Source organism: Urocitellus parryii, chromosome 4, assembly GCF_045843805.1.
Source record: "Urocitellus parryii isolate mUroPar1 chromosome 4, mUroPar1.hap1, whole genome shotgun sequence".
Lineage (NCBI taxonomy): Eukaryota > Metazoa > Chordata > Mammalia > Rodentia > Sciuridae > Urocitellus > Urocitellus parryii.
The window spans coordinates 46,605,877-46,624,257 of record NC_135534.1 but is presented as its reverse complement, the minus strand read 5'-3'; the positions used below and the strand labels follow the sequence as shown (position 1 = coordinate 46,624,257).

At 49.2% G+C, this 18,381-nt stretch overlaps 1 protein-coding gene across 1 annotated transcript in view; it reads right to left on the bottom strand.

Annotated features, from left to right (window-relative positions):
* Positions 1-15,873, bottom strand: part of Ush1c (USH1 protein network component harmonin) — a 42,653-nt gene extending 26,780 nt beyond the window's left edge. The window contains exons 1-8 of the mRNA XM_077797525.1: positions 15,838-15,873; positions 7,062-7,129; positions 5,540-5,683; positions 5,276-5,414; positions 2,056-2,164; positions 1,905-1,929; positions 1,650-1,707; positions 1,254-1,348 (exon numbers count right to left, since the gene is read on the bottom strand). Of these exons, the coding sequence (XP_077653651.1) occupies positions 1,254-1,348; positions 1,650-1,707; positions 1,905-1,929; positions 2,056-2,164; positions 5,276-5,414; positions 5,540-5,683; positions 7,062-7,129; positions 15,838-15,873 (674 nt within the window). The remainder of the gene's footprint in view (positions 1-1,253; positions 1,349-1,649; positions 1,708-1,904; positions 1,930-2,055; positions 2,165-5,275; positions 5,415-5,539; positions 5,684-7,061; positions 7,130-15,837) is intronic.
* Positions 15,874-18,381: the final 2,508 nt, after the last annotated feature.

The window sequence follows — 18,381 nt, the reverse complement described above, 5'->3', positions numbered from 1 at the left end:
CCTGTGCCCCCAAAACATCTACAGGAAGGATGGCACTTGCTCATTCTTTTCCCTGCCCTAGATCTGTAGCAGATATCACTAAGCAACTATAGCACTCTTTCCAAGCAAGCTGGATACAGCTTTAGAATCCTTTGCAGAGCCAGGCACAGTGGTGCATGCCTATAAATCCCAGCATCTCTGGAGGCTGAGGCAGGAGGATTGAGAGTTCAAAGCCAGCCTCAGCAACTTAGGGAGGCCCTAAGAACTTAGTGAGACCCTGACTCTAAATAAAATATTTTAAAAGGGCTGGGGATGTGACTTGGTAGTTAAGCACTCCTGGGTTCAATTCTTGGTACTAAAAAAAGAGAGAATACTTTGCAGAACAGTACCCCAGGAAGCCACCTACTAATTGATTAGAGATGGCACAGATAGGAAACCTATTTGCCATCCCTGACGCAGGATATATCTCCCTCAGAGTCCTTTTCACCCTATGTGGCACCTATGCATTTGGCTTCTATGTTGGTATCATCTTCCAGAAAGGAAAGATAATTTTTATCACTTATAAAATGTTGAATAAATGTAAAGGAATGGAAATAATCAGAATAACAAAAATAATAATAACCAACACTTATTAGCCACTTACTACCTGCTAGGCACTAAGCTTAGTACTTTGTTTACTTCTTTTGCAATAACTTTGTGATATGGGTATTATGCTCCCCTGTTTATAAAAGGAAAAACTGAGGCTCAGAGTGGTTAAGTTAAGTGGTTCAGGTTCTGGAGCCTGTGCATGGCAGGGCAGGGCTGGAACTGACCAGGGAGTGACTGTGGCACCTGCATACTTGATACGGACTCCTCCTGTGGCCCAGTGCCTGTTTGGAATTCCCTGACTACCTCTTAAAGAAAGCCATGAGGTAATCTGTGACAAGAGAACTGTGACAGAGATGCCCAGATGGGTAGTGTCCTTTTGCAGTGAGTCAAGGGCCCACCCAAGGACCATGGCTCTGCCTCTGGGCCTCAATTTCCTCATCTGTAAAATGAAAACTGTTGGAGCTGTCTCTCTGGCTCTGGGTGGCTGCGAAGCTCAGAGTGGAACTCAGGCAACAAGAAGTGTCATCACTGGTGGACAAGTCACCTCACTAAAATTGCATTGCCTGTAAATATTCTACTCAATAGTTTCAAGTGTCCTCAGATGCAGCAGTGAAGAAGGGAAGAAGCATCAGGAGCCCGCTAGGGTCTACCTGCAACAACTGAGCCTAAGGCATGCTGCCACCCACCTGCAGCCAAGGCCCCGTGAGCCCACCAGGCTGATGAAGACTTTTTTCTCCTTGTGTGCCCGTGTCCCAGGAGAACCCAGGCTGCCTCGACTGCCCTGGAGGAGGAACAAAAGCAGGTCATTGGATGTCAATGTACATGCAAATAGCCTTTTGAGCTTGTGATATCTTTAGGATAAGTACTGCCTAATTTTCACAGGCAAGTTGGTCATTCTGCCCCTGGGGTGTGGGTCTGCACACTAGCTAGGCCAGCCCAGGGCCCACCACTCCATAGGAGCTTTCTGGGTGTCCTGGAGGCCCTAAGATCATGTCCTTAGAGCCAACCCTCCCTTAAGACCAGCTGCCCCTCCTGGAAGTCTGCTCAACCAAAGTGCCATCACAGTGGGTCCTGGCCCTTACCCCAGATTCTGACACAAACTGATCCACATACAGCCATTTGAGGGGCTCCTCAGGAGAGCTGACAAGAGGAAAAAATAGAACAAATAGTTATTAGAGATGATTTAGGGACCAGGCCCCAAGTCCATATCTGCCTCATTTGTAGCCTCCACTGGACCAGGAACAGTGTGACCTGGGGGAAGAGGAGTAAGACCCCAGGGCTGATACCAGGACCTTGGAGCCACAAGGAAAGAGTGTTACGAGGAGGGTCTCACTTACCTCTTCACAGGGATCAGGCCGATGTCTGTGGGAGAAAAGCATTGGGGTTAGGGCAGCTCCCTGCCCTCTCTGTCCCCGCAGGAGCTGAGTAACCCCATTGTCTGCTCCAGTCCACAGTCACTGAGCCCCACCACCCTCTGGTCTCACTTACGTCTCACTTTGATGGACACAGTCTTCTTGGTTCTTATCAGATTGATGACCTCCTCGTGGGTGCAGGAGGAGATGGAATATCCATTGATCCGGACAATCTCATCCCCCACCTTGGCCACAGAGAGAGGGAATAAGCACTAGGTGGAGGGAACATCTGGCAGCAGGAAAAGCCCACCACCAGGTGCTCATGGCCAGGCTAAACCTCTATATGAGCCCTATTCCTTGTCACAACCAACCCACCCCACACCAGCCTGAGGGATCCCAGGGCAGGTGGTACTTCCTTTTGCCCCATTTTACAGATGAGGAAACCAAGATGGGGAGTGAGGAGTTCAGTAGGACTCAGGTCTCTGTCCCTTCACTCTGGCATCCCTTTCACTCCACATGATTGTTATCATTAGGCCTGAGCCCAAAACCCATGGCTCAGGTCCCTCTTCTCAGAGCTTAGGCAAGAGTGGATTGGGAGACGTGGGCTTGCAGGGCTAGCTGGGGATACAGGCTGACACTGGCCCTGCTGGACACTACTGCTGCCTGGCACTCAAGCCCTGAGGATCAGACTGAAGCTTGTTATTGACTAAGCACAGAACTGAAGGACCCTCAGACATCAGGTGACACCTAGGCCCAGGGAGGTGATATTTTATCCAAGATCATGTAGGCAGGAGCCGCAAAATAGTAACTGGATCCTAAGTGCCCCTCTTCAGTCTGAGGCCAGTGCAGGGTATCTGAGGGTTTAACTCCAACCACATGTGCTGACGCCTTGCAGACTTGTTAATACATAGCTGGATGCTATGGGGGCTAAGGGACACACAGCCTCTGAAGGGCCCCACAAGCCAACTCCCATCCTATAGCACTTCTACAGAGTCACCTCTCATTGTTGCCAGGAATGACCCCCTCTCTCTCTGGACACAGACCCCAGTCTTCTTGGGGGAGGGGAAGTCCTGACGGAGGTGTCCAGAGACTCAAAAAGGCTCAAAAGGGAGGGGCTCAGTAAAGAACTCTCTAGGTTTATGGGGACATCAGATTCAAGGAGAACTGCTGGATTTGCTCCTTATACCTAGTTTTCACAGCAAAACTGCAGGGCAGGAACTTGTGTGTCTGTGAATCAGATGAGGAAATGGAGGCCCAGAGAGGTGCGATAACTTGCTCAAGGTCACCCCATGAGCAAATAAGGCTGTCAGGATCCCAAGTCAGGTGTTCCTGACAGACAACAAGCCTTGTCTCTTGGGTGTCTGGAAGAAGAAAAGAAGGGCAAATGGCCAAGCCTGGCTACTGTTCCCTGCATCTTGTCCTCTCTGGATCCCTGCCACCTGTCAGAGCCTTCGAGTCCCACAGGAAGGCAGGGATTGCTCTGTCCATTATACAGCTGGGACAGCAAAGGCACAGAGAATCATTTTCTAGCCCTAGTAGATACAGCAAGTTGTACAGCACAGGCTGCCTCTGTGTAGGACACAGACTTAATAAAGAATTCATTAATAAAGAAGAGCAGAGGAATGGAGTCCCAGGACTAAGTCCTATCAGAGGATCTGAGCCCCACTGGGGACCCAAGCTCATAGGTCAAATCAGCAATCTTAGGCACAGAACGTGCCTCTCCCCTGTCTTCCAGAATCTTCTCCCAGCTGTCCTCAGGCCTGAGATCTCCTTGGAAACATAAACCCAGGTAGGTCAGTGACGCAAGTGTTTTCTCCCAAGCTCCTCTGAGTGAAGTTCCCTTTCTTGTTCCTAAAGGGAACTTGCCCAGGACCCCAGTAGGAATAAAATTCCCACAGGGTTCCTGGCTCAGGTTACAGGATCAACTTCCCTCTCCCTCTCCCTCCACAAAGAACCCTGCAAAAGGGCCTTTGTGCAGGCACCACAAAGATATGAACATCTGAGGGTCCGTGGAACAAAGGAGAGATGAGCACAAGAAAGGGTGGATAATTCATAAGCCTGAGAAACAGCTGGGAAGGTAAAACCTGAGTTTCATTAAAATGTCCTCTCGTCCCCAAGCATTGGGGCACTGCTGAGAAATGCTCATCTGAGGACGGGAGCTCGCCCTGGAAAAAAAGAGGGCCTCAGATGATGCCAAGAGAGGCGCTCATTATGTTTATTTCTCTGACTCTGTTTCTGGGCTGGAAAATGTGCCTCAGAGGAAAGGAATAATGAAGGGGTTGAAATTTCAGACGCCATCGGCGAGCCTTGAGACAGGGATTCAGAACAAAGCCATGTCTGTCAGCTCCCTATTTCCACCCCCACTCCTCACTCTCGGGTACCATTAGCACTGGAGCCCCCTGAAGCCCCTGACTTGGCCTCTGGGATTGCGATTTCGATAACAAACACTCTGGAAGCTCTGGGAGCTGGGGAGGGCCTCCTTTACCTGAACAGACAAAAACACAGCTCCAGGCTCTGGGAGGAGTGAGACCTGCATGTCTGCCCTGCTCTGCTCAGACATGGAGGATCAGGGACCATGGTGGAGAGGCACCCTGAGGTGTTAAAGGGAGATCTCTGGGTTGACCTTAGGAGACCCAGGTTCTAATCCTGGCTCTGCCACTCACTGGACTCCAAGCCTCTATTAACCATAACTGGGGATGATACACCTAATGCAAACAGTGAGAATCCGTTGTGGGCTTGTATCCAGCACATTGTTAATCATTCACTGTCTCCCTCTCTCTGCTTATTTATGAAACACAAAGCACTTCCGTGTCAGGCAGTGTTGTAAGCTTTCTAATACTAATTCATTTTTGTTCCTTGTACAACCTGATGAGGTAGATTGTTTCATCATCACCCCATGTTGCGGATGGGGAAACTGAGGCCGGGGGTTAAGTCATTTCACCAAATTCACACAGCTTAATGAACAGCAAGGCCAGGTTTTGAACTGGGCAGTTCAATCTCAGAGTCTATATTCTTAAGCATCATGCTACATTGGGCCTTCTTCCCTGCTGCTAAAGGTGACCTGTGCCAGGCTTCGGGTGCTGAACATAACTATGATCCTCCTTCAGAAAGTAGGGAGGTGGGGGCCAGTGGGGCAGCAGCATCTGGGACGAGGCAGCAGTTAGGTTCAAGAAAACAGATGGCCTGGGACCTGGTTTCTATGGAACTGCAGATCCCTGTCAGGGCTCAGCAGCCTCTTCCTCTCCCAGAGGCTCAGGAGAGTGGATGCCTGTACTGTACCACACTGTCTAGCAGATGAAGGGGAGGCAGGAAGTCTGAGCCTCTGGGCCCCTCTTCCTTAGACTCTGCTCACTCACCTGGAGACCAACGCTGTCTGCCTGACCTCCTTTGATGAGATGGGAGATGAAAAGCCCACAGCCAAATTCGAGGCCCCCACGCACGCTGAGGCCAAGGCCTTCGGGGTGCAGACGGTCTAGACGCACCTCCTTCAGCTTCCTGCCATGGTGTGGGGTGGTTTAGTGATGGCCCAGCTCAGCCTGACTGCCAGCACTGCCCAGCCCACTAGTGAGAGACTCAGTTCATCCCAGGGTGACCTCTTCCACCCCTGCCTCCTTCCATACCTGGAACGCCGAGGGGTCAGCTGGTCATATTCCACCTGATGCTTCAATGGGATCAGTGGCCGGATGGCATCAAACAGTGGCAGGCGGTTGGGCTCATTGATGACCAGCTTCAGGTCTCCAACAAGCACAGTGACATCCATGGTCCTGCAGAGATATAGGGGATGCTTGGTGCCTTACTCCTGACCAAGACCTCTGACCCAGCCCAGCTCCCCACCCACTGGGCCCAGGCCTAGGAATTAAGAACTCTCTTGAAAGGTCCAGAACTTCTAACTCTGGACCATGAGCTATGGAAGAGCTTGTTTCTCTCACATAAGTGTCACAGGAAATCTGTGAGTTAGGGACTGTTAACCCATTCTGCACATGAAATCAACCCGGATTTCAAACTTGGCTCTGCCTATTCTAAAGTTCAGGATCTTCCCACACAGGACAGCTCCGTGTGAGACATGATTAGCTGTCTCATCCTCTGATCTTCTAGTTTGATCAGCTGCTAAACTCTAGAAATTCCACCCTCAGTATCTTTCTTATGCCTTCACGTAATTCAGACACCTCTGCATCTCCAGCTGCCTGCTGATTTGCCCACTCTCATGTAATCTTTACTAATATAAGTCATTCCCTTCTCAAAATCCTTCAATGGCTCCCTACTGCCTAGAGGACAAAATCCATTCTACCTGGTGGCCTCAGGGTCCTCCATGACCTGTCTCCTGGAATGTCTCCAGTCTGTGGCTCTACATGCTCTCAGGGTGCTCCAAGGTCTAACTCACAGATTATCTCTCATTCCCCATCCACACCCTGTGCTTCTGTGCTTCTGAACTTCTGATGATGCTGAGCCCTCATCCTGGGATGCCCTTCCCCAATATTTCACCATCCCAATTTCTTACTCTTCATAGCCTAGCTCAAGTTCTTCTGGCATCTCCCTGACCCCTCAGTTAGAAGTGAAAATTCCTTTCCTTAAATTCCTACTTTTACTTCCACTTGCCAATTATTTTATTGTAACGTATTCTAGAGTTTCTGGTGCTTATAATGCCTGTTCACCTCCCCCGACCAGGCCACAAGTGACTCAAGGAAACAAAGTGGATCTTCTTCATCCTAGATCCTGCATGCTACCTAGCAACTGACAGGAGCTTATAAATGTGGGCCAAATGAATCAAAAAGCAGGTGGGTGACCAGAGACATCCAATGCAGTGGCCAGGGCCTGCTTTCATTTCTTCTTCTGTCCTAACAATTGCACTCTATTAAATATATCTGGCTACTTTAAATCCTCCCCCATGATTACAGTGATCAACTTAAAGGTGGAGTCCAGTCTGTTTTTCAAGTGTACCCTTGACCTCTAACAGAGTCAAGAGCAAAGAATTGTATAGTTGCTAAAACAAGTTGCTGAAATGGCAGGTCCATTTGGTTCCCAGGAGCACGAAGCATCTGCTCCCCCAAGTTCCTCTTTCTTAGAACAGCTCATCCCAGGGCTCCCTGAGCATAGAGTACCCCTGTGGGGATTGGTTCATAGGAGTTGGCCCAGCATACTTACTGGTGGTACATTCGCAGCACATCATAGAGATAGTCCTTCTCTGCATCATTTTCAATTAGAAAATCTACCTGTAAAACCCAAGGGCAGAATTACAGCTCCAGGCCCAGAAAACCTATAGCAGACTCCAGAGAGGAGAGGCCACACCAGAAACTATTCCAGCAGTTCAAGAAGAGTTATGAAGAGAGGAAGGAAGACAGAGGTCAGGGTGACCTCCTGACCCCAATATGTCATACCCACGCAGAACAGAACATGCCAGGGTGGGCTTTGCACATCCAGATGTGGCCAGGCTGAGCCAAGGTGGAGAGATAATATGTACACACACAGGATGGGAACTTCCATGTGACAGTGACATCCCATGGCAGTGCTGTTGCTCACCCCATGGCTGCCATCTGTGTCTGGAAGAAGCCCATTGTCTTACCTGATGGTGGCTGTAGTGCCGGATAACTGCTTTCAGAAAGGATTTGGGCCACTGGTTCGGAAAGCACATCCCACTGGTGGGAAGCACCCTACTGCTGAATTCTGCGACACCTTTGCTAGGGGACCTCTGCCCTATCCCGTCCTGGCCTAAGCTGGGTTGACCCTGAGTTCTGTCCGCTAGTCAGCCTCCTGGCCACTCCTTCCCCCTCTCCAGGTCCCTGTATGTCTCCCCTGGAGGGAGGGTCAGGTTACATCATTTCAACTTTGCTGACGTCAATGGCTAGGACTCCAAGGTCAGGTTCAGGAGCTGCTTCATTAGCACCCCAATCCCTGGGGAGCCAGTGATCTGGGACCCCCAAATTTCACTCTTTGGGACTGCTCTTTGTTCATCTATGTGCTATGTCCTTGGCTCTCCCTTTAGCACAGGACGGAGTAACAGGGCAATGTGGAAGCTGGAGGGGTCCCTGGTTCTCTCCCTCCAGCCTCCAGGCTTAAGAGCATTATCCCAGGCTTCAGAGTCCTTAGTTCCAGAAGAATAGGGACTGTCTGTCTGTTCCAATACAGAGAGGACTTGTAAGGCCAAACCCTTGGGATTTCTAGTCTGAGCAGGGAATGCAATTTTCTAGTCTTGACCTGGCAGCACTTCTGCCCCTAAACTCAGGCTGGGCATTTCACTGACGGTGAGCCTAACCTAGGAGGAGGCTCTCCATGGACTCATAGCCTAGGTGTCAGAAGCTCCCCAAGCTGCTCCAATCAGGGGAATTTCTGCTCCCTCCCTACCTCACTGCAGAGGCATTCCCCTAGAAGATGGGGATGGCACATGTGCTTGAGTCAGTGCTACTAAATCTTAGGATACTGGGCTGGGCTCTGGCCCACTCTGCTTCACAAGTGGGCACTCTCAAAAGCCCATCTCTATGAGGACACAAGCCTGGACTATCTCTACCCTCTTTAGCCTCAACTTATGTAAGAAAATTGGAGACTTCACCCAAAATATCTTGATAAATTAGATCGAGTCACCCATTACCTTCCTATTGTACTTAAAGCAAAATCCAAATCCATACCCCTTGCTGTGTCTTATCCAAGCTCTTTCTGGATGCATGAGCGTCCGTTCAATTCCTCTCTCATGACAGACTTTCTTCTGGTGTATATTCCTCTATTCCTTGGATGGCTAGTCTCCTTCCCAGAGAGGTCTTCCCTGGCCACCAACCTAAACAGAACCCACTCCCACCCTGCAAGATATTTCAATTCCATCATTACATGGATTGCTGCTTGTAATTTAAGGTTTGCTGGGTTTTGTTTTTATTTTTTTTGTTTTTGAAATTGTCTGTCTCCTTTGCTTGATAGAAAACCTAATGAAGGGAAGGATGAGGTCTTGGTTATTCTAAATTCCTCTGGCTTAACATATAGTTCTGTGCTCAATAAATAAGTATTTATTTATTGGGTGAATTTGTCCTCACAGTTCAGGTTGAAGGAGCCATGGGAACAGAAAGGAAAGGGAAATGACCTTTGCAGAGCCCCCATGGTGGCACTGGGCATGTGGGCTTAATTCCTTTGCATATTACACCATCCCTGTGAGCACATATCTCACACCATTTTGCAGAAAGGACCAGAGAGGTTAAGTAAACTCACCGAAGACCCTATAGTTTTTACGTGGAACTATGATTTGAACCCAAGTCTGACTCTAAAGCCTGTGCTCTGCTGCTAGCCATGTCCATTTGGTGTGACTCAGGCATCCCAAGGGGAAATAACTCCCAAGGCTCCTTAAAGTCAACATTTCCAACCTTTTGCTTTTAAGATATCTTGTTCAAAAAAAAAAAAAAGATATTTTATTCCTCTGAAGTGTTAAGAAAACTTTTTGATTGGTTCAAAAAGACAAAGAAACAGAACACATGTCTTTTGTTTTTGGTTTTTGGCACTGTGAATTTAACCCCGGAGCATTTAACCCCTGAGCCACATCCCCAGCCCTTTTAAAAATATTTGATGTAGAGACATGGTCTCGCTAAATTGCTTTGGGCCTTGCTAAGTTGCTAAGGCTGGCTTTGAACTCATGATCCTCCTGCCTCAGCCCCCCAAGTCACTGGGTTACAGGTGTGTGCCACTGTGACTTGCAGAACACTTTTAGATGACCCTTTGAACCCCAAATGTTCTGTTCTCTCAAGGGAGGATAAAAATCCCGCCTGCTTTGGTTGGAGTGAGGACACCCTCACCAAAGGACATCCAGCCTAATTCTAGCCACAGGTGGTGAGAGAAGCAAAGGGCCAGGAGAGGGATCTCTGATTGGCTGAGGCCTTAGGTTTGAAGTCCTTTCACCCCTTTGCAGGAGCACAGCTAGCAGCAGCATTAGGGTTAAGCAGAGAGGGACTGTCCTCAGAGGACAGCCTTTATTTTGCTCTGGGTAGAAAGCTAAGGTAGAAAACTAAGGGAATTTGCAGCTTTAGAGTCTAGGAATGCTTTTCTGCCTTCTCTAAGCCAAGCACAGAGCACTTGGTGACAGTCTCTGCAGGAAAGAGCTGGGGGTGGAGGGAGTCCCGGGCTCCTGACCTGTGGACAGTCCTTCAATCCTGACCACTGCATTCAGAGGTCCTTACCCAGAAACTACTTTCTACCAGTCTCCTTCTGAGAGCCTCATGTCCATGGGCTCTCACTTGGAAGCTCATCTAAACCCTGTTCCAGTCTGTTCTTGTCTGCTATTACAAGGTCATTACCATCACAGTCCCTGTGGGACTCACACTGCAGTTGAGCAAACCTCTTCCTCACACTGGAACCTCCCCAATCTCAGTCAGAATGTCCCCTCCACCTCCACGGCTAATATTTCCATTTTTTAAAAAAAATCTACATACAAACAGGTGTGGAGAGAATCTAAGTGATGAGTCAACAGTAGAGCCCACAAATGAAGGGACAATTTCCCATCCAGAAATGTCTCTAAGGAGACAGAGAAATAGCCCTACTTTGTTCTCTGGAAACACACACTCACATCTCACTCTGCAGACTTTAGAATGTTCCAGAAGAAAAGAAAGAAAGATGGAAGTCTTCTAGAAGTCTGAGCATGCTGTAGCAATGCTACCATTAAACTAGGCTTTTAGACTATTTTTTTTAATTACATAGTATTCCTTTCTCCTAGAATTCTGCCTTCCACTTGTCCAGGGATCAGCTTCGACAGGTGCTGCTTTGACTACTTGGTACTATTCCCATGTATTTATAAAGCTCCTGGCACACAGTAGGTCTTTGACATTCATTTCTTCCCTCCTCTCCATCCATAATCTTTCTTTCCCTGCAGTGTCCATCACGGTGTTGTGCCCACAGGCACGTAGCACTCAATGGTGTCTGTGGAATGATGAATGAACTCCACTTGCTCAAGGCTGGGGAACCCTCCTTCTAAACTCTTAGCCCTGTCTTGGACAACTGTCTTCCCAGAATTCCTGGAGGCTCTGTCTCTTCTCAGTTCATTTCTAGCTCATTGTAGAAAAGCAGGTCCCAGAGCCATGCAAGATGGAGTGTCTTCCCTCTTCACCATGCCACCTCCTCTAGAGTCTTTCCTGATCACACCCAGCCCACACTCCTCACCTGCCTTCTAGCCTGTGGCTCATTCTGTCCCTCGCTCGTTTGCTCATTCAGGCCTGTAAGCTCTGAAGCTCACCTAGACCCTCTGCTTACTGACTGCCATGTCTCAGTAGCTTCTGTAATTGCTTTACTCTCTCCTTTAATTATCTTTAATCTCCTAATAATTTCTGGTGGTGGATATTGTTATCCCCCTTTTTACACACGAGGAAATAGAGGTTCAGGGAAATGGGAGAGCTAAGACTCCAACCTATGCCTGCTGCCTCCAAAATCTCAGCTTTTTCAATCTACTCCATGGCATCCACCTGCCCTATATAACACTTTTGTATGCACCTGTCCACTGTACACATTTATTGAGAGTCTGCGATGTGCAAGACAGCAGCCTTTTTTCTCCAACTAGATTTAGAAAGCTTTTCCTTTCCTTGGATCCCCCCTGATGTGGGGCACAGAAGTCCTGAAGGAGCTCACCCTCTGCAAGTGACTGTTGGGGGGGTCTCTATTCCACCTTCATTCCCATCTCCAGCCAGCACTAGCATTTTTCTATGGCTGATGCTCAGCTGGCTCTGAGCTATGGGTCTGTGTGGAGTGGGAGGGAGCACCTTCATCTTCACCAGGTTCAGGGGCATTGGAAGCAAAATCTGGGTTTGGCTTTGGGGCCCTTTCAGCCTCATTCCCTAGTATTCCCTCACAGGGACTGGCCCTTCAGGACTGCTGCACAGGGAAGGAGAGAAAGAATAAGTTAAATAATGCATTTTGTTCCACTCCTGTGCCCTCCCTGGTCTGTCATGAGGATTAAGCACTTGGGAGAGACTCCAAATGTGTGCTGTGTCTTCTCCTTGGGCACTCCCAGCCTCTTGCACCCTGCCCTTTGTCCTCCAGGGCTTTGCCTGGATTCCTGGTGTTTCAGCCAGTGGGAGGCACAAGTAGGAGGTGAACAGGAGGAGGAAGGGACTGAGGCTCTTAGTCCGCTGGCTGGTGGCCTGAGGGACCACCTGAGGTAGTTTCCTCCACCTGAGGTGGTAGCCCCTGCTTGGGCCTCTCTCTGCAGCCTCTTCTCCTGTGTTCTGGTGGCCTCCCTCCCCTGGCCCCTGCAGAGTGTGGCTTCCCATTGCTGTCACCCGGCCTAGTCTGTTCCTGTAGCCCTGCCCTTTCCTACTGTCCTTTCACAAAGCTTGCTTTGGTTTTCCCTTTGGATGAGCTGCCTGCCTCCTGCTGAGCCCTGGCTGGCGGGAGGGCTAGCCATTAGTAGTGGCAGCACCCACAGTATTTCCTCTCAGTGAATTCTTCCTCTACCTTGAAGATTTGCCCCAATGTCAGTACTTTGTCCTCACCTCTTCCATGACCTTGTTAAGTTGTTCCAGACTCTCTTTGCCCACTGGTCTTCCACAAACCTGTGCCGTAGCCTAGACACAGGTCTGGGTGTGAGGTGGAGGGTGGGACAAATAAGCCCCTTCCTCCACTGGGTCTGCCTCAGTTTCCTCATCTGTAAAATGGTCATAAAACTCTCCTTTAATTTAATCCTTCCATGAGAGATTAATGATTGTTTTCATTACTAACTCAAGGAGTTATTAATCATAAAGTTTAAAACAGTGTCTGGAAAGTTGTAAGTCCTATGTGTTTGTTAAATAAAGTTAAATACAAACAAATGGATACAAATTTCATAACCTCAGCAGCTGGCAGTGAGTGGCCCTCCATGCATGTTGATCCAGTCACGTCTTCACAGTCTGTATCCTAGCCAGTACTGGATGTATTGGATTCTTCATTCTCATCATGGCAGGTATATGCTGTTCCCTCTTCCTTTCACATATACCCCCTGGCTCCTCCCCTATTCTTCAGTCTCTGCTCAAACATCACCTCTTCAGAAAAGCCTTCCTTATTACCCTACATAAAGTACCACCTGTTACTCTCTTTTCCCTCATCCCAGTTTATTTTTTCATAGCATTTATCACTATTTGGCATCATAGAATACTTTTATTGCTTTACTTATTCATATTCCCCATTAGGATATACTCTCTAAGAGGGCAGGGCTTTGTTTTGTTCCTTGATGCTTAGAATACTGTCTGGTATGTATAGAAACTCAGTCAAAACTTATTGCTTGTATGAATAAATGAATGATCAGCCACTCCTTGGAGTTAGGAACTCTTTCTGATCTTAATCATCCTATCCCACTCTCAGTTGTGTGGCCTCAGCTAGGGTACACCAGAGCTACTCACAAGTGTGTGATTGCTGAAGAGACCATAAATACTTTGTGAGCAAATGAGTAACCAAGTTCCTGCAACTTGCAAGGGCTGGGAGCAGAGAGGCTAATTTGAAAAGCCAGTCCTCTCTGAGGGAGAAATCGTAGTCTCTGATCATGCCCCCTAGCCCATCCTGGCCCAAGGTTGCTACCTATCATTGGGAAGGGCACTAAGTGCTGCTGGTGGCCTTAGAGAAATGACACACTGATAGGACAATGCCTGGAGCCTGCTAGCTCAAATAATGGGACACATCCGGCATCAGCCAGGAACCATGTGGTGACTACAGGCCCAGAGAAGCCAATATTGGAGTTCCTATTTAATCCTATCTCAAGAGTAAGCACTACAAACCCCATCTCATAGCTGGTGAAACTAAAGCTCAGAGAGATTAGATGGTTTGCCCAAAGTCTTACTGGCAGTGAGTGACAGGGTTGAGATTTGACTCCAGTTCTGCCTAATTCCAGATAATAAGCCACAGTGCATACTTTTGGAGGACTCTCTAAGTGTCAGGATCTACTGTAACCCCCTACACAGGTATTGATCTCATTTAGCCTTCATGATAACTTTATTAGTTAAATGTCATCCTCATTTCACAAATTAGAGACCTGAGACAGAGAGAGGCTAAGTAATTTGCTCCAGGTCACCCAGCACTATCCTTTACAACATATTACCTTAAATAAACCTCCAACAACTAAAGACTTAGATTTCAAACCATTGCCCAGGGGTATATTTGCTCCAAAACACTAAGGAAAGGACATTTGAGAAGCAATCAACAGCAAGCTGTAAATTTCACCCAGAGTGCCTCTATGCCCCATGTCTGTCCTCTGCTGCCCCATTCTCTCTCCCTAGTTCTTGGGAGATCCCCAACCTGGGAGGGGAAGGCTGCTGCTGTCTCTGAGGCAGCAGGGCACAAAGTCCAGCCTAGGCCTGCCCAGCGTGGCACCTGCCCTGCCTGCACACACAGGCACATTAATAGGTAATGCACTTGTGATGAGGAAGGGCAGGGCAGCGGAACACAGGGACCTTAAGCTCTGTGGAGTCTTTGGGGCCCAGGGAGGAAGGATTGGGATGAACCCAAAGTTGAGTCAGACACTGGGGACTTTAGAAGTGATGCTCTCAAAGGAGGAAAAGAGTAGGTACCCCCACAGGAAAAAAGGCAAAAGAAAACCTGACATTACTTTCAAGCCAAGGCCAGGAAAGTGAAATTCAAGCCCAGGGTGGGGGATGGGAGGTTGAGTTTCTTCAAAGTGGGTTGCCTGAAACCTATACTCACCAAATGTCCTCCACAGCTGAAATTTCTCCCCACACATCTCTTTGCACCAGTGAACACGTCAAATGCTCCCTTGACGTTAGCCAGCCCCCCAGAACTTCCGGCCATCTCTTACCCCGGGGGAGCAGAATCAGGAATATCTAACGCCTTGTTTTGATGAGACTTCTTCCAGTAAGGGTAGTCCCCACTGTGCCCCTACCAAACCTCGGTTTCAACACTCAGGGCCCAGCCACAGGTGACTATAAGTGTAGGGGCTTCCTCCCAGCCACATGACTGGAATTTGAGGACACAGACTGGGTGTTCAAAACATGCTTTTTAAATGAATGGCTGCTCACTCCTTGCCCCTCACCTTGGACACCTCTGGGCCTCTCTGTGGGAAGCAGGGAAGGGAGGGAGAATCACTCTGACCTTGCCTCATGAATTTTGCTCCCTCAGATCTGGGAAGGGGTTCAGCTTGGACCAAAGACACTGACCCTCTGGGGCTCTGGCAGGGCCTGTGGGTAGCTCCAGACACCCTGGCTTAGGCCCTCTTAGAAGGCCTGGTGAGGAGGTCCACCCACTAGGCCCCTGGGATAGTCTTCTCTGGCCTTGGGGCCTCAGCAGTTCCTGCATAGCTTTGGAAACAGCACTAGAAATGCCATGGGTGGGTCCAGCAGCTCCCAGTGAAGGTCTTGGAGCACCTGGGACCACCAGAGAGGTGTCTCACCTGGACATACCTTGGAGAGGAGGCTCTGCCTGAAGGAGCTGACTGGCCAGAGCTGGCTCCTCACACCCTTGGTACCTCTCCTCCTCCCCACTGCAGCTCAGCTGCCTCTCAAGTCCTAAGAAATGCCCCTGGACTGGGAGAGTTTCACAGAGCTGCTCCTAAGTCATCTTTAGAGGTCAAAGAGCCAGAGACATCCAGCTTCCCTTCTTCAATATGACCATGGGCTCCAACAGTCCTAGGCTGGTGGCACTAGGAGGGAGGGGATTTGCCCACTGTAGAGCATCTCAGATAAGTGTCCTGCCTTGGGCCAAGGCTAGAAGGATCCCAACCTCAGAATATCCAGTCCTTGGTAGGAGAAAGGAAGTTTTCTGGAGATGGAGCAGTTTACTCTCAATGTCCATGCCCTCATTTTTGGAGATCTCTCTGGCAGCCAGAGGACCCTTGACCCTCCAAGATCCCAGTCCACCCAGATCCCTCCCCTCCCCCAGACGGGGTTAGAAAAGGGTGGCTAGCACAGGGGATGTCCATCCTCCACCCAGCCCTCCGGGACCTCGGGTCCCTGTTGCTTGGGGCACCTCTTGCTGTTCTGACCTTATGCCGGAATTCTCGGGCCACCTTCCGGTCCATGGCTGGGCGGGATCGATCAGGGCAGCTGCACGATCCGTTCCTTCGGGTGCCGGGCTACCGGGAGCTGGTTAGAGCAGGCAACCGTGACCTTCGCCGCCTTCCGCGGGGACTAGGGCGGGGCCTGGAAACGGTGGGGGCGGACCCTGGGCGAAGGAGCAGGCGGGGCGGGGCTGCTGGGAGGCAGAGACACCTGTCCTGTAGAGTCGCCTCCCCCTGAAGCCTCGGAGAAATGGGCCCCCGAGTGTGGGACTGCTGGCCGCGGCCGGTAGTGAGTGCGGCTGGCTTTTCTTTTGAAGAACCTCCCAAACATATTGAGGAAGAGGATCGCGGAGACCTGGACAGGAAATTTGTGATATTTTGTGCCGGCAGAAATGCAGAGTCCAGAGACTCTTCAACTGGTGGGGTAGCAGGTGCAGTAATGGCAGTTTTCCCTGGACACACGGTAGAGGTCCACCCTCCCGGCTGATACAGGGACTCCTTGCCGCACATCTCACTTTGGGTGTGCCTTCCACAATGGTCTCCTCCAGGCACTTTTCCCACCAGAAATCAGTCCTTGATCTGTGAATTCCTGGGGTAGGACTGGGTCTTATTGTGGCCCACAAAAGTCTAAACCAGTGTCGGGGAGTGCCCCCACCCACAGACTTCCCCTCTTCTCTTCCTTAAGGGCTCCCCTAGCCCTCAACAAATCCCAAACCAAAATCAACACACACCTTCACTGAAGCATGGAAGGGCCTGGCTGTGACATCTGATTTGTGGCTGACCTTTATCCAGAACACACACTCTCTGGCCCATTTGACTCAATACAGTCAAAATGTTCCCTGCCTGGGTCAAATTCTGGGCACAAACAATAATGAAGGAGGCTTGGGACAGAGGAAGGGGGGGGGCAGGAGAGGAGTGATAAGCCCAGGTGAAGTGGGTGGATGGGATAACTGTGGAGTTTATGCCTGAACCTAACCCAGACTGGGTGTCTGACCAGTTTGCACATAAGGGGCAAGAGAAAGAAGATGGACAAATGGTTGTAACTTCAGGGACATATAAAGGCACCTCTCAGGATGGGAATACAGCTTAGAGATACAGTGCTTGCCCAGCATGCTCAAGGCCCTGGCGTTGAGCATGGGGCGGGTTGGGGGGTGGGGGGAGAGCCCCTTCTCAGAGTGCTGTTCCGCCAGCTGAAGTTTTGCAAGCAGACACTTTTTATGTGGGCTAAATTATTACCCAGTTTAATCTATAAATCTCTCCTGGGGAAGAATTGCCTTACAATATTATCCAAGTCTTCACCTTTGTATTAACTAGGTAAATCAGAGATTAAAGAGAGATTAAAATGTATGGATTTTCAACGATCCAGAAAAATGTCACAAAGCATCTTCCTCTCCAACTTACAACACTGATTTGCTGCATTTCCTAAATGTGTCATGTGGCTATTTATTTCTTATATAGAATCCAGGCAGTCAATGGTAATGCACTTACCCAAAAGATAGAGTCTACTGACCACCCAATCTTTTTTTTTTTTTTAACATGACCACAATCTCCATGGATTCTCTCCTTCTTTAAATGCTTCCCACTTGGCTTCAAGGACAGCATTGAGATCTGGTTCTCTTTCCCATGCATGTTTCTTCCCAAGCTTCCTCTGAGACCTCCCTGCCTCCACCCATTCCTTACCCAGGTTTTCAATGCCCCGTCCTTGACTTTCTCCTCTTCACCTTCCCTTCTATGCCCAGGTTTTCAGATAATCTGTGTGATGATAGCCTCAGGGTTCTATTTACCATAATATGACTAGTGTAGGGCATGGCACAAAATAGATGCTCAAAAAGTTTGTTAAATGAATGAATGAATGTGCACACCCAAAATTATACCCCTACCTGGGGGCGTTCTGACCAAATCTCTCTCCTCTTCCTTGTCCTCTTCCTCCTTCTCATAATTATCTACAAGGACTGGCATCTAGTTGGTGTTTCTTAACTGTTAGCCATGTGAACAATGCACAACCTCCCAAGGCTTTCAGATTCAGCTTTCTAACACTTAAAAATTCATCTTGGACAGAGAGTGTGCTTTGTTCACCATACTAAAGTTGCTTTGTCAGTCTGGCCTTGATGGGAGCAATGATATGGCAGCATGAGGCACTAGAACAACCTAGCTCAGTCAACATTTCCTGAGCTAGTGCTGGCATTCAGAGGAAGGACTCATAGTCATTCTCCAAAGGTGCTCACAACTCGGGTAGGGTGGGGATTTGGGAGCCCAGAGTCTGCTCCTGACTACTGACCACCAAGTGGCATGTTCCAGGCTTCAGTGTGACCCTCTGTAAAAGTTGAAGTTAGGATTGGATTCATTCAGCATCTCTGATATCTGGTGGAAGCGGCTTCCAGGATTCAAGTTAGGGAGCTGAGGTTGCCCAGGTGCCTCTGCTCCCTCAGGGGACTGAAAGAGCCGAATCCAGGCTCCCTGGGGAGGGTAGTAGCCACAGGCCAAGAAAGGGAAAGTCTGGACCATCTTCAGGCGCCTAACTTATGGTAA